The sequence below is a fragment of the Chaetura pelagica genome, unplaced genomic scaffold (assembly GCF_000747805.2).
Source record: "Chaetura pelagica isolate M959 unplaced genomic scaffold, ChaPel_1.0 scaffold116, whole genome shotgun sequence".
NCBI classification, from domain to species: domain Eukaryota; kingdom Metazoa; phylum Chordata; class Aves; order Apodiformes; family Apodidae; genus Chaetura; species Chaetura pelagica.
The window spans coordinates 2,006,681-2,022,686 of NW_009953655.1; the positions used below are offsets into that span (position 1 = coordinate 2,006,681).

Consider the following 16,006-nt stretch of genomic DNA (forward strand, 5'->3'; position numbering starts at 1 on the left):
ATGAGTCTGCAGATTTTAAATGCAGAAAATGGAGGAAGCACCAACCATGATCTGACAGCGGAAGACTGTGGATTTTTCTTTGCACCACCGGAACCTACAGGGAGACCTTCCATTCTACGTCTGTCCCAGAAAGAAAACTTGCCACCAAAAAGTGTGGCAAAAGCTATGAAGGTAAACTTTTGCTTTTGTGTTGCTTTTTTTTTTTTCTCCTTCTATGATCTCTGCTACTGAATGTATTTTCTATTTGGAGCTTGAGAATATTGTGGTGTTCATGGTCTTCCTTCTTCTCCCCTACCTCTTTCTTGAAGGTCTCCTTTCAAACTCCTCTAAGAGATCCTCAGACTCGAAAAATCTTAAGTCCTACTATGATGGACAAACTTGAGACTACTTTTACCCTTGATGATTGCAGTGAATTCTTGACGGATGATCTTTTATCTGCATCCATCAACATTGAGTAAGTAATGTATTCACCACTAGTAGTATTAGCAATGTGGAACATACTTGAGTTATTTTTTCCTCATTATAAGCCCCTATAGTTGAAATATAACTTTAAATTTTGCAACAAGATGTAAACTGCACAAAAGGACCAAAATTAACTGCTGACTTTAATGCACAAACACTTATTCAAAGATAGAATTTTCTTAAAATTAATGACAATTATCTTGGTTGCAATATTGAATACCAACCTTTATTTGTGTCCTCAGTAGTTGATCTCATAAAGATGACTTCTGAGTAATTTGAGAAGACACACAGTAGGCATAGAATACAAAATAGTAACAGTAAGGTTTTCAAGTGAGATTACAATTATTCTGAAGTTAAGCCTTGAAGTCTATGTTAAGTGCAGTTTTATCTCTTCAGATTTTCTCTATGATATATCTTCTGAAGAGTTAGCTTGAATTGATATTTTGAGTCAATGAGTATTAGGATTAAAGAAAATCCAGCAACACAAAGTAAATATTACATCAGTTCCAAGTACAAACAAGTTTGTGCACCTTTGTAGTCTGGTAGGCTGGGTCTCAAAGTGGCTCATGGCAACTGTCTAGAGATGAGCATGAAGTCCTTCAGTGTTCCAGTTTGGGGTTTTGCAACTCTACTATAAATATTGTTATAATGGTGTAATAACACAATGTTCTTCAAATGTGTTTAATAGGCCCAAAATTTTGATACTGACTTTCTTAGCCCCTTTTAAAATTGTATAAACATCTGGCAGGTATAATTTCCAGTGGCAAGAAGTTTCAGATTTTAGCTTTGCCTTCTGGAGGGAATTACATCCTTTGGCTTGTTTTTGACCATTCAGTGCTTTAATTTTGCCCCTATTCTTTTCTGAAAGATGAGAAGGGAGGAACGCAGGAACACTTCACTGTTCTTCAAATGTATAGATTTGTTTCAACTGTTAGCTTGCATGTATACTGTTGTTTAGGAAAGTACTTCTGAGCTAGCCACCATGATTTTTGAGTGCATTAAATTGCATGTATGCCTCAAGTTCACACGAGTAAATGAAGATTTACTGCATACAAGGCTCAAGTGAGCTAAAAGAACTAGCACTGAATTGGTTTTACTTGGGACATAATTCTACTTCAAGACGTTGCTTTTACTGTTTCTGGCCTTTTTGCTTTTTAAAAGTTAAGCACTCGTTCGCAGCAAATAAGCAGGGCTGGGTGTTGCAGAAGGGTGTCACTTTCGACTAGTCCCAAGTAATTAAAGTTTCAAGCAGGTGTCTCGCTCCTGACTGGCATTTATTAGGTTAAACACTGAAGGAAAATGGGAGGGGCCTGAGCAGTTTAACCAGCCTGGGGCTGAACTATTGCAGGGAAGAGGCACTCAAACCGGGTGAGAAGGACTTCCTAAACGCTTATCTCCCGGCTTTGCTTTTGGGTTTGTCAGTGGTGTTTCTAGTGAGTAGCTTTTAATCGTGTTTTGTTTTACAGCCGATGTGGATGGTAGAAATAACTTTACAAAGGGACAAAACAATGGGAGGAAATCCTGTTTCAGGAAGTAATGGCTTAACTCTCTGTAGTCTGAGGCTAAGCCTCAACAGTAGAGTTTGGGGAAAGAAAGTGGAGAGCAACAACTTGTAGAATACCTAGCAGTAGTGAGTACGCAAACTGTTTCTTTAACCTGTTTCTTCTGCTGGAGAATCTTGCCTGTCTCTTACTGGAGAAGCATTTTCTTGGGAGGAAATCCTGTTTCAGGAAGTAATGGCTTAACTCTCTGTAGTCTGAGGCTAAGCCTCAACAGTAGAGTTTGGGGAAAGAAAGTGGAGAGCAACAACTTGTAGAATACCTAGCAGTAGTGAGTACGCAAACTGTTTCTTTAACCTGTTTCTTCTGCTGGAGAATCTTGCCTGTCTCTTACTGGAGAAGCATTTTCTTGCATACTGTTCTGCTCTACAAATCTGCTGTACAGAGTTTGAGTGCTTGAAGTCTTAGGTTCAGTCTTGTTATGTGGGCCTGTCATAGAAGAAACATAGTGCATACTTAAGGGGAAATACCTGCCAGAAGGACCAGACAAAGTAATCACTAGAATAGGAGAACTTGAGTCAGGACTTGGTTTGTTCTTAGGCTTATGAGTCTGTCATGACTCACAGATGAATCTACAGGAGGATATACTACAAGTTTTGCCTGTGTTTGTGGTGCGTACTGTTAATGTCTCCCTGCAAGCAATGTATTTTGTGCTGTCTAGTGAAGTGGTAATGTCCATATGCTGTTTTGAGTAGAGCAGTCTGCAGTGATGACTGACATAAGGAATATAGCTGTGTAGAACAGATAGCTTAAGAACACTGGCTTCAAGGATTGATCTTCCTCTAGTTCATGTGTACCAGAGCTCATAACTACTGTTTAGGTGGCAACTGAACTCTTGTTATTATGATATTCTTTTGCTGTCTGCTGCTTTGTCTAGAAAAAATCAGGTTACTCTGAGGATATAAAGCTACTTGTGCAAACATCTGAAGATATATTCAAATGTTGTCTGAAAACAGCTATAGCATGTAATGCAACTTCTTTTTCTTAATGCAGCACATGTCAACAAAAGACTGAAGCTGAAACAAATAATACAGTGATAAATACACAAATGCCAGAGAAGATCAGTGTGGCTCCTTATCCAGATGATGAGATGCCAGTGAAGAGTCGAGGTTCCTACAATCTTGATTTTGATAATTTAAGTGACATTAATCCCTTTCAAAGTTCAGCACAGTTGCAGCATTCTCCTGGAAATCTGCAGAAGTCTCTCACAAGAACACCTACCAGCCCTCAGAAAACTTCTGAGAAAAGTAATGGTTCTATTCTGGATGATACAGCTTCTTTTGCTTCAACCACAGCAAGTACAGAGCGCTCAAGTGAAGAGGAGAATGCTCCTTTCTCTGGAAAAGAACCTGTACTGAGAGAGCTGGAGTCTAACAAATCCAAGCTGTCCCCTAAGCAAGCAGTCTGTGACTCTGTGGAGGATATGAAGTCTGCTTCCACAGATGTGAGCCACACTGATAATTCAGTGGGATTAACAGAAGCAACTACACCTCCTGTACAGTTACCTGGAAACTTAGGTCCCAGTAGTACTGATGTAACTAACGCTTCTAAAACTGAGGAATCAAAGCTCCAGAATGCTTCAGGAGCAGAGAAAGCCTCTACAGAAGAGTCAAAGCCTGCAGAAGAGCTGGCTGTCTCCAAAGAAGGACCTGCAGAGAAGCCTGGTGTCACCAAGGCTGGACCAGTAAAACTGGAATTTGATTTTGATACTACCACTGCTAGAAAGCCTCCTCCTAAGAAACTAGGTAAAAGACCTGGAATTAAGCCACCTTCCAGAAAAGTTCCTATTACCAAAACAAAAGCGGAGAATGCTGAAGTGCAAAATAAAAGCAATGTGGAAGATGAAATCCCTGTTCCCAAAGCATCTTATAAGTTTGACTGGGACAAACTTGATGATCCAAACTTTAATCCATTTGGAGGAGAGTCTAAAATTTCCAGCTCACCCAAGTGTTCTAAGCCTAGCCCTCAGAAAGGTCACATGCAAGATGAGCAGGATAGTACCTCACCGAGGAGGCAGCCTCCTCCATTGGAGCAGGATAACAGACCAAGTGAAACTTCTGAGAAAGAAGAACCCAAAAGTCCGTAAGTAAATCTGTAGCTCCATGTAGAAGCACCTTGAATTTATATGAGGAAAGATAGCTAGATGGTATCTCCAAGTAGTTGATTCCACGCCTCCTTGACTTCCTTCCTCTGTGGTTGGCTGAGTCTTTGCACATTGTAACCTTTAACACAATAGGTTGCAACAGCAAAGATCTCTTTTGGGAAACCCTCCCAAGGTGGTGAGCTCTGGGCAACAGGTGTTCTTAAATCTGGAGCAATGGGAGGTAACAGGTTAGTATGGCAGGAGCCTTGGTCAAGTGGCTCTTTCCCCACTCCTCCAAGATTAAATGTTGTCAATCAGGTGACTGCTGTCTTTCAAAAAACAGCTAAGTAGGTAGCACCATTGCACATTAAGCAGCATGTGAAGGGAATGGGCAATTCTGTACTCTCCTTAGTCCTGGATGAGATCTGAGATGCTGTTTTTTCCCTGCATGTTCTTGGTATCTGAATGCTTTCTCCAATAAGAAGGCCTGTCAGTAAAGTAGTGTTTTTTTAGCATCACATAGAAGTTTTTTTTTGAGAACAGATGTGTTGTCTTTCCTAGATATTCTAACTATTAAAATGTCATCAGTACTATAGTTGTCCAAGTGCTTACTCAGCTGACACCAGATGTTTATTTGACAGAAATGTTTGTTCTCTTGCTCCCTGTGTAACATCATCAGCTACTGTTTGTTAAGGTAGAAAAAAGTTTGCAGTAACTGGAGTATTAGACTTCATTAGAGAAGTTTTGTGCTTTATACCAATAATCACAGTGTTACTTTGGAAAGAGGAGCAGGCTGTTTCTAATTCTGTTTTTAATTAACCCCAAAGTCTGTATTTAATTAACATTAATAATGGGCTTAAAAAATGGAAATAAGAGAACAGTTTGAGGTGAATAGGAATAAGTGGTAGTGCTGTGCTCTCTGCTTCCCAGATAACACTGCTTCTGATGGCAGGAGAGCTTTTCTTGTCATATAAATTGTCACCAGGCAAGACAGTGAATTTACATCCCCACCCTCCATAAAGCTTCCTGTACTGTGGCAGGAGAAACTCAAAGAAGCTTACTTTGTTCAGTGCTTCAATATATCTGGTAATACAGAATTCAGAACAGTCTGTGTGACTTGGGTTTTAATGTTTTTCTTTTAGGGAAATTGGCAAACAGAGTGTGGCAGAAGACAAACCAAGAACTCAAGAAGGCAAGCCGGGAGTTCAAGCAGAAGCTGAACTTTCAGGAGAGATAGCCATGGTAAGGCATAGGGAAGATAGCCAGTTCTTACCAAGCTGTTCCATGAAATAGTTCTTTGGCTTAACCTTGTCAAACCCATATTTGATATTGTGTCCAACAAATAGTGGCTTTGTGCATCTTGAGCAGCTCTAGAGTGAGTATCGACTGTGCAGACTTATCTTTTGAAGGTAACATCAGAGACAGCCAAATTGGTACCTTGGTATTTAGTATCTTTTTGATCAGCAGTCATGTATAGGGACAAACATAAGGGTGTGGACTCTAAAAAAAGTGACTCCTGTATAATATGAGCTGTACTCAGTGTTGGTAGTTTAGTTTCCATGCCTGTGAACTCCTGGTTTATTATGCTGGCTGCCCTGCTAGTTTATAACAAACCAATTTGATCATTATTGTGATTTTCATTGCATTTAAATCATAGTTTTAACAGTAAAAAGGCTTCTGTTTTTCTCATCAGGAGAAGCAAGTGAATCTATCTAAAATGTCTCCAGCTAATGTCCTCTCTCAAGATAATTTGGTTTCTGCTGACAGTGGAAAAAAGTCAATGTCTGGAGAAGAAATTAAACCTAGTTCCCACAGAACTGAAATAACAGCAGATGAGCAGACAACTAACACTGAATCTGAAGAACAATTCAGGCCATCATCAGAAGGTAAGGAGATTTCTTTAGAACAGACTGAAAAAATAGTGTAACAATAACCTCTATGTATGTACTTCTCTACTTCAGTTTTGATTTTGATTCTATTTTGTCTAATTTTCCTCATCTTAAAAGACTGTAAAACCTATAATGATTAGCAGGGGTGGAAAATGTTTTTAAGCATCTTTCCAACTTTCTCTGGATTAAAAGAAATTTAAAAAGCTGGGTATTAGCATTCGGCTGCCCAGAAAGATGGATTTAGCCTGCTACAGAAACAATCTTTTTGAAGTTTCAATGGCAGCTTTCTGTGCTGAAAAAATGTTCACTTAAAATCGTTTCTGGTATTAAGGACTTTCTAAATGGAGAGTGCTAGAGCTATGCAGCTGTCTGTATTTGGGAGTCTTGTAGATGACTGTGGGCCTTAGCACTGCTTGGATATTGATTTCGTGTTACAACGTGGGTGGTCTTTCTGCATGTGCATGCCTGTCTTGAGAGCTTACTACATAGCTGTGACTTAACCACCTGGAAGGGCTGCTCCTTCTAGGATCAGAGTGTGCAAAGATCAAGGAATGCTTTGACTGCAGTGCAGTCTGTCACGTAGTATTTGAGTGGAATCAGTATATTGAGAAATAGCTTTAACTTCATTGTTCAAATCTGAGCTGTGTGCTGGTTTTAATGGTGGTATTGCCCATGTTATTCTAATGGAGCATTGTATAAAATGGCAAGCACGCTCAGATACTCGTTTATATGAAGCTCTTCAGCTGTGTGTTAAATTCTATGTAGTCTTATAATATGCTTGGAGACAAAAGGAAGCTGTAAATTAATTTAGATTAGAAATCTTTACCCGATTTTACTTTTTTCAAGTCCAGATAGAAATACAGTATTTTTAGGGAATGAAACTAGAGCTTATGAAATGGGAGCAGGGATACGTTTGCTTTTCACACATACCTATTTTGTCTGTGGGTGCTTCATTGTAAGACCGTATGACTATATTGGACCTTCATTGTATCATTTCATTCTTTTCCAGTTCTAGGAATGGATATGGAAATAGACTATCTGGAGCAGTTTGGGTCTTCATCAGTAAGTGTACCATAGAAATGTTTTCTTTGCCTCCCCAGCAGAGGGAAAAGGAAAATGAAATTGTCAATCCTTAAATGTTTTAATGAAATGACTTGACTTTGACCTTGTCCACAGAAATATAGGCTCTATTCCAAAGCAATGTGTTGACAAGGTTGGGCAGGGGTGGTGGTGGAAGGAAGGGTAGTTAGAAGCAATTCTGCTAAGAATCCAGAGGTCTTTGGCTTTCAGTTTGCAAAGGTGCCATTTTTCTTTAATAGTGGTGAAACAGAGATGGATGATGTTTTGTTTCTGGTTGCCAAAATTACAAGACCGTATTGCTTTGAAAGTACACAATCATTGTTTTGAAAATATTTTTTCCTAAGCTCCTTTGTTTTATGGGCAGTTTCAGGAAATCTCTCTAAGTTGAGCATGTTGTGTTTTAATCATATCAGCAAAGACAATGATATATGCTGCTCATTCAGCTTACAATGCTATTTTTCCCTTTCCTTGTCTTCTGCTGATTTTGAATAGTTCATAAATGTTCACCCTTTTGCTTCAGTCTGAGCAGATTGAGTTCAGTTGAGATTACATAAAGACTAAAGCATGTGGGCACTGAGTTCTCTTTATGTAATTTTTCTCCTGAGAACAATGCTTTGGCCGCCAAAGAATTGGCTCACCCTCTCTCCAGAGGATTATTTATGTGTGTATGTGGGATGTGTGTGTTATGAAGCAGCATATCTGCCAGTTTATGCCTCTTTCCCCTCAGTTCAAAGAGTCTGCCTTGAGGAAACAGTCACTGTATTTGAAGTTTGACCCTCTATTGAGAGACAGTCCAAGAAACCCCATTTCTGGTGCTGTTGAGACAAATATGAATATCATGACAACTCCACTTCAGCATGGGTAGGTGTTGTCTTAGTCTAGACTGTAGTACACAGCTTTACAAAGAAAGGCAGTGCTTAAATATAATGGTATATTTTTTGTTTCTAGTCCTGTTGCTGATTTAAGTAAATTGTTCAAGGAAGCTGAAAAGCCTGCAGAGAGTCTTCCAGATGAAGAAAAACCAAAAGGACTGGATCTTCTGGGAACATTTACAACTTCTGTAAGGGTATTGGGAATGGTATCAGATTTCATGTTGATATTTTGGAAAAGGGTTGGGCTGGGTTCTGGACTTAAGACTTACGCAGGAAGCACCACAGAATGCTTAATGTGTATTAAAAGCTTACCTTAACCAGGTTGGATAGTCATATCAAAATTGAATTTTTTGAATGGCTTAGTTTCCTTGAGTATTAAAAATCTTTTTTTGGGAAAACTGGAAAATTTGGTCTGCCATCTTTTTAATGGAGCTGAAACCACAAAAATAAGACAAGCTTGTGTTTTAATTGCATTGCTGGGATGAAAAGCAGTTCTTTGATTAAATGTTGCTCTACAGTCTAAGGTTTATAGTTTAAACAGCCTTTTATGAATGGATCTGCACACAGCAGTTCATCCTGAAGTGGTGCCTTTTTACTGGTGGGGAACACTGTGGTGTCATCTGCTTTGTTTCTGTTAGCTGTAATTGGTGGATAAGGAGTTTCTGTTACACCTTAAAGACATCTACATAGTTCAAAGTTATCTACAAATGGTAACAAAGATAGGGAAGTATTTTGGCTATTTAAGTAAAATATGTTGACTTAGGATCAAATAATCTGCCTATGGCTAATAATAAAAATAGGAATCTGTTGAAACTACTTTTTTCTCCTTACAGGACACAGTTTCCCTCATTCCAGACTCCCTGGCCAGTGCTGATGGTCTGTTCCCTCAGACTGCTTCCACAGACACTGTAGTGGATGCTATTATAGATGTGCTAAAATATAGCCAAAAAGACATGGATGCAGCTGTTGAACTGGTTAAGAGAGAGGTATGGAGACCCTTCCAGAGCAGAACTTTGCATATCCTTGGAAGTCCTTTTTGTTTAGATGATCTGGCATCAATCTCTATACTTTCTGTCTAATGCTTTCTATCCTACTTGACATAAGCATTTCATTTTGAAAAGCTTAGTGTACACTTGGTAGGAGCAACATGTATGGAGCTCTTCTGTGCCACTAGCTAAGGAAATATGGTAAACTTTACTATTAGTCAAGTTCTGCCTTAGAACTAGTCAGTTTTCAAAAGCATCTGTTATCCTATGGAACAATAGGGCTTAGTATCAGTGATCGGAATACTCTTAAGGCAGGAAATATATTGCCAATGGGATGAAGAGGCTGCTTCCAATATATTTCTGAAAACTAATGTGAATTCCATGCAGTGATCAATTTTTTTTGTGGCATGGGAGGGGGGGACACAACAGTATGTTCAGCTAATAAACTTGAGATCTGGAGCTCACTCTGGAAGCAAAAAGTGGTGGTCAGTGGGGCTTTAAGCATGTTTTGTAACTGTCACTACAGAAATTGCTTCTGAGCCCCATCTTACTGATGCAAGAAGAGTTGTGTATCCACTCACTTTAAAAATCTTACTAAATGTGGGGGGGTGTACTGAAGCATAGATTTTCTCAAAGCTAATCATGCCACTTCAACATCATTTTCAGAAGAAAATGGAGCATTCAAATTCCCTGACTAGCTATACAGCAGACAGTAACCCTAAGGACACCAAGCAAAGATGACCTGTGATTACTTGCTGCTCAAGTTATTTCCCCTTAGAGTATGAAGATACCAGCTTTTCTAGGAGTAACTTTTGCTTTCCCTCATTTAGGAGGACACTTAACCATCTTACTATCTAGTTCAGGAAAACAAGGGCAGCTTTGACAAGGGACAGCTCCTAGTGCATTGATCTAGAATGAAGAATGCCTATAATAACAGGGAGTAAAACTTTTAATATCTTACAATTGGTACTCTAATCTCTGACTTCAAAGAACTATTTAAAAAATGCACACAGTTGTAGCAAGACAGGTGTGACTGCATTACTCCATCTGTCACTTAAAAAAAATGCTTGAAATTACTGTATCAACTTGAAAGGAAGACTAAATTTTAAGTTGACTTTTGTGAAACACCAAGAGTGGGAGGAGATGAAAAAAACACACTTTTTTTCTTCTTGGGCCAGTACAACACTTAATGAAAGCATGCTTTTTTGGGTCTACTGAGCCATTTCTCTTGAGCTTGCAAATGGAAGTTTCTTATTAGTTTCCATCTTCACACATTTTTGCTTTTGTAATGTTTGTTTATAATCTATTGTCAATTCTTTCTTTTTGGTACTTCTTTTTTCACTTGTTCCCCATTTCTTGTCATCTGAAATAATGCAGTACATTTAAAACTAGTTTACTCTAGAACAAATACTGAAAATCAATGTACCACAGTATAACATGTAACTTTGAAGGGAAATCAGCAGTAATTATGTACTCTTACCTTCTCTTGTTTGAAATTCTAGGTTGTTTTATGTGGTTTTAGCCTCTTGTCATTGAAGGCCTTCCACACTGCAGTCAGCTGTCAGTGTTACAGTTCTTAACAGAAACCAAAGGACAAAAAATTAAGTTCATGGAGTTTGCACAAAGCATTTAGCAAATAGTACCTGTTCTGCTTAATACTGTTACTGTGAGTTCTGCTTTAATTCAGCTGATGTGAAATAGGTGTGGTTAAATTTGGAGATGTGGTAGGGGAGGATTCAGTGTTGAATACCAATGACTCCCAACAACAATTTAATCTTATCTAGAATAGTCTTCCAGTATTTGCTCTTTACTATGTTAATATTAGCAGATTTGTGCAGCTTATTTTGTCTGCTTTGGAAATAACAGGGAAAGATACACTACTTGAGAGAACATTGCTGGCTAAGGAACAATGATCTAGGATGAACAAGAGTAGCCAAGAGGGTGGCTCAGTTGACTCTAATCCTGCCATTTGGGATATATTAATAACATTGAGTGACGACAATATATTTGAAAACTACATATCAAGCTACATCTTAATTGATTCTGTAATGAGACACTTAATTTTGAATCTATTAAGCATTGGAACTTATTTATCTTGCTATATCAAATTATAAACTTAAGCTGTCCTTTAGACTGTTCTGAGTATCAGATCTTGTGTTTCTTCCTGTGCAAGCAATAAAGGTTTACTTTTTCTCTCCAAGGTTCAAGAGAAACAATTGGAGTCACAGGAATGGAAAAAGAAGTATGATAAGCTTCATATGGAGTACAAGGAAATGGGGTATGAATATGTCTTGATTTTTCTGTCTGCTCATTTACCTCAACTGCTTTTTTCTAACCTATGTTCAACGTTGTTCATCTTTTTTAGAAAAATAATTGCTGAGTTTGAAGGTACAATAACACAAATGATGGGTAAGTTCCATGTTTACTCTTTGAATGGCTTGAGTGGGGTGGGGCATGCTTAGCTGAGGGTTACTTACTGAAGTTAGTACTGTTGCACTTGTGGTATTAATATTCCAAGTGCTTCCAGAGTGAGCACAAGGTTTCAGGCAAGGTAGTAAAGTAACACTTTCATCTGTTTTTGTACAGACACAGTATCAGTTGGTAGGTAATGATGACTGACTTTCTTAATCAGGAACAAACACGTCTAAATTTTTCTTATTCTCCAATGGAGAGTGAGTTGTTGGTTTATTAAAACTGACAAATCCAGTAATCTGCACCTTGTGTTTATATATTTATTATCTGACTTAAGCAAGAAGATGTCAATAGGAGTTCTTGCTGGAAGACCTGGTCCTTGTTTCAGCCAAGTTTATGGCTTCAAAGCTAGGTAGATATTAAATAACACTCTTGTTGTGTAGGTACATTCTCTTAGTTCAAAGCTGAATACTCAAATCTGTGCCATGGTTACTTTTGGTTCTTTAAGGAGACTGAATATTTCACCAGCTTTTTTATGCTTCTTTAACCTTCTGAGAAACATAGCTCAGGCATGCTAACAAAAACTTGCTCTGAAAGAGTTTGCTGTGCCAGTTTGGCTTGTTATCCCAGTTTCCTCCAGATCTTCCAGCTATTGTGGGTATATTTAATGAAAACAAATTTTTTTTTTGATTCCTTGTTTCTGTCACAATATTTGAGGCTCCTGTTATGGTAAACTTGAGCGTAGTATTTTGACTACATTGCAGGGGAAATAATCATTTGAGCAAGCACCTTCTATGACCTTTAATGGTCTTAGGTTTGGTGCAAGGTAGTATGTAGCAACTAAAAAGACTATGGCTCTTCCTTAAAAGCAAAACTATACTGTCCTTTCAGAGCAGAGACTGTTATTAAACCCTTTTTTTGTTTAAGAGGAAGAACTGAAGGTGCAGGGATTATCTGTTCATACTGTGGAACTAGTTTTATGTTAATGCATCAACTATTGTGAGTGTAACCCTGTTAACTCCACTTTCTTTAGAGGATGCTCAGAAGCAAAAGGAACTTTCAAAGAAAGAAATGCAGAAGATGGTAGAAGAGAAGCAGCAAGCTATTTCAGATCTGAACTGTATGGAGAAATCTTTCTCTGAACTCTTCAAACGATATGAAAAGCAGAAAGATGTACTAGAGGGTTACCGCAAAGTAAGAGGCTTGAATTCCAAGATAAATGACCTTCAGTGGAGAAGAAATTATGGGTTTCTAGAGCAGCCATTAATTAGCTAGCATAGGCACTATCTGTAAAACCAGGTGCTAAGTTGTTATTTAAAGATTTTTAAATTACTTATATTATATTTAGATAATGATTTTTGTGCTAGAAGCCAAAGTTTCCTCAAACAGAAGAGAGCTGTTTCTTGTTCTTTTAGTTGTAGAGGGACTCATGTAGCAAATATTGTATAAGCAGCTTTTCTCTACACCATGTTGAACAGTTGCTGAAGAGTATTTGATAGGTCAAAATGTTAATACTTCACTGGGTGTTTTTTATCTTAAAAAAAATACAATGCCTCAAATTGGTAAAGTCAGGACTTCATTCTGCAGCATCTTCAGAGAGTGGAGGAATTAAGCTAATGAGAATAAGCTAAGGTTTCTTGTAACATGGAATACATAAAAATGTATTAATTTGTTGTTCAGGACAGTGCCTTTGTATGTTTTTCCTTCAGTTGTCCTTTGTGTCCCCTATTTACTCAAGCTTAGAATCAGCCTGTTTTAAGGTTTATGGTTGTGTAAGGTTGGGAAACAGACACAATATCTTACAATGTAAGTTTCTGCTTTACTCGCAGATCAGACTTCCTTGGTTTTGTGTGTTCCATCACTGCAACCTAAATTCAGAAGTCCTATCCTTCGCATAGAGTTAAAGCATCCCTTGGAAACCATTTCTAAATTCAAGAGCTGGTATTATTAGAGTATTAGAGCTTGTTTCAAACAGTTCCAACTTGCTATAGTAGCTATTAAAAAAATCAGTGTGCCTACCAAGGTAACTTTATTGATTTTAACGTGTTAATTTACATCAGGGTCCAAAGCCTGAATCTTTCTGTGGGTTCTCTGTAGTAACTGAATTTCTAGCTATTCTAGGATAACTGCAAACCAAGACAAAGCTGATTTAAAAAAAAAAACAATAAAACACATAAAACTGCTTAGTAACCTTAGTTTCTATGACCTTTCTTCTTTAACAAAGTTTCTGCTAAATAGTAAATGTTGGAACAGAAATAGGGTGCATAAATGTTTGCAGAGTGAGGAGAAGTGAAAGGGGTAACTAGTGTCCCTATGTAGTAGGTCTGTGGGATGTCAATTGCTCTTGTTATTCTCATGAGCAAATATGGCCACTTCAGTGTAGTCAAATAGCCCCTTTTGTGAAGTGGAGAGACTTCTCCATCTACTAACATACAAGCTAATTAAGCTTCTTGTTCTTGAGACAGAATGAAGAAGCTCTGAAAAAATGTGTTGAAGAGTACCTGGCTAGAATTAAAAAGGAGGAGCAGAGATATCAAACACTAAAGGCACATGCTGAAGAAAAGCTGCAGCAGTAAGTACCATGTTAAGAAGCCAAGTACTGGGAGCAAAATATATATGTATTTTTAATTTGCGGAGTAATTCAAAGTTCAAACTGCTCTATGAGTCTGTGGGAACACTATCTTGCTTCCATTTCAGAGCAAATGAGGAAATTGCCCAAGTACGAAGCAAAGCTAAATCAGAGACTGCAGCACTACAAGCCAGTCTCCGCAAAGAGCAAATGAGGATCCAGTCCTTAGAGAGGAGCCTTGAACAAAAGGTTAGTCAAGATGCAATGAGTGAGTTTCTTCAAGCTATTGCCTTAGACCGGGTTAAGAACTGCTTTGTACCAGTGCTACAAATAGCCAAGCTAACTAGGCTCGATTTGGTGGCTGTTGTATTGGTAGGCTTTGGGGAAAAAAGTCATTGAAACTTAAGGCAGAATTCAATTATGTCAGGACTCATCTGATCAATCCAGGCTACTGTGTCAGGAGGTTGTCTGAACTACTGAAGGAGTTGGTGATCTGAAATTTGAACGTATTCCAGAGCAGAATCTGGGACTCTTAATCTTTACAAACTGTTTGGTTCATCTTGTTTGTAAACATATGATGTGTAAACTTATTAACACAAATGCAGACTCTTGAATTGACTGAACTCTTTAATGATGGTTCAGGTTGTTATTCCTTGTATTTGATTGCTTTGTTTCATATTGCATAAAGTTGTTACAATGTTTTGTAAAGGCATATCAGTTTTCTTTGTTAAAACCCTTCAAATTAAAGAGCTTTTCGAGGCTTAAAAGTCATATTGCTGGAAATGCGTGCCATTAGTTTTACTGCTGTAAAGTAAAAAAGATGCTGTTGTACCTTTGCTGGCATTGAAGACTCAAAAATAGTGTAGACTCATTCCTGTTAGGGTAGAGTCTGACATTTGTGTTAGTCTTCAGGCTTATGGCTAGGGTTTGTGTTGCTGAGGGAACAGTAGACATGTAGCTCAAGAGAAAACAAATACAGTAACATTTTATGTTAAGAACTCTTATCAAAATGGTTTGAGCATACAAAAAATGATGCAAACAAGAAATTATTGCCATATATCAGTGTCAGTATCAATGTATCATCCTACAGAATTGTCGGTCTCATGAAAATTAAAATCTAAACTGTCACTATCTTGAATTTCACTGTATCTAGTGGTGGTATTTCCCTAGATCAATTTGGCTCCACATAGGGGAAAATACGCAGTAGTAGAGACAGTATAGTGTGTTCTGGCTTGCTTCCTCAGGCTCTTAAGGTTGCCATGTGACCATCTACAAAACAGGATGTCCTTTAGAGTGAGTTTGCATGAGTCAGTGGCATGTAAATGAGCTTTCTGTTCCATGTTTCAGCAAATGTTTCAACTCAGCTTGCTACATGGATGTCACACAGCTTAGGCATACCTGAAACTCATTCCTTTTTTTTTGTCTTCAACAGACTAAAGAAAATGATGAACTAACAAAAATCTGTGATGACTTGATCTTGAAGATGGAAAAAATTTGATAGTTTGTCTGTCTTGTAAATATGTTCAGTCTCTCCTGAATTACTGTCTTGTGTGTTCACTTGCTTTTTAATTATGTTGGAAAAAATAAAACTTCTGATTTGTACTTGTCTTGCAAGTCTTATTGGCTGTATCTCTTGTAGGAAATGTCAATAAATGGACAAGTTCACAAATACTTCAGTTGCTGCTTCTGCTAGGTAACTGTCTTGTGTAACATTTTTACATGTTACACAAAGGAAAACTTTAAGGTCTCACCCTCAATCTTTTCCCTGTGTAAGGATACCAAGGTTCTGTGCTCAAGACCTTGTTTTTCTGGTCAGGGTCAGCACTGGCCACATCTGTTTTGCACTTCCTGCTGTGTCACGTAAAACATTCCAGAGTTACAAGATTGTAATAAAACTTGACCTGTCACAAATTCTATAAAGTAAAAAAAAATAATCAGAATCTGTCACATCTGATCAGGAGTCGCTTCTAGTCCTTCTTTGTAAGAGACATTTGCTTATTGCTGTGAATCAGTAGAGGACTTATAAATCTCAATTTAAAAGCCAATTACTAATCTTGAAAGTGAAGAGTAAGCAAAATATCTTGTGTGGTTGTT

General features: G+C 38.0%; 1 protein-coding gene across 1 annotated transcript; it reads left to right on the top strand.

Annotated features, from left to right (window-relative positions):
- Window positions 1-15,410, top strand: TACC3 (transforming, acidic coiled-coil containing protein 3). The gene is made up of 15 exons (XM_010000238.1): window positions 1-171; window positions 309-454; window positions 3,015-4,103; window positions 5,247-5,346; window positions 5,798-5,990; window positions 7,003-7,055; window positions 7,801-7,934; window positions 8,022-8,133; window positions 8,779-8,931; window positions 11,133-11,209; window positions 11,297-11,340; window positions 12,377-12,537; window positions 13,809-13,915; window positions 14,041-14,161; window positions 15,345-15,410. Exons 1-15 carry the CDS (start codon window positions 1-3, stop codon window positions 15,408-15,410), a joined length of 2,727 nt encoding a protein of 908 aa, XP_009998540.1.
- Window positions 15,411-16,006: the final 596 nt, after the last annotated feature.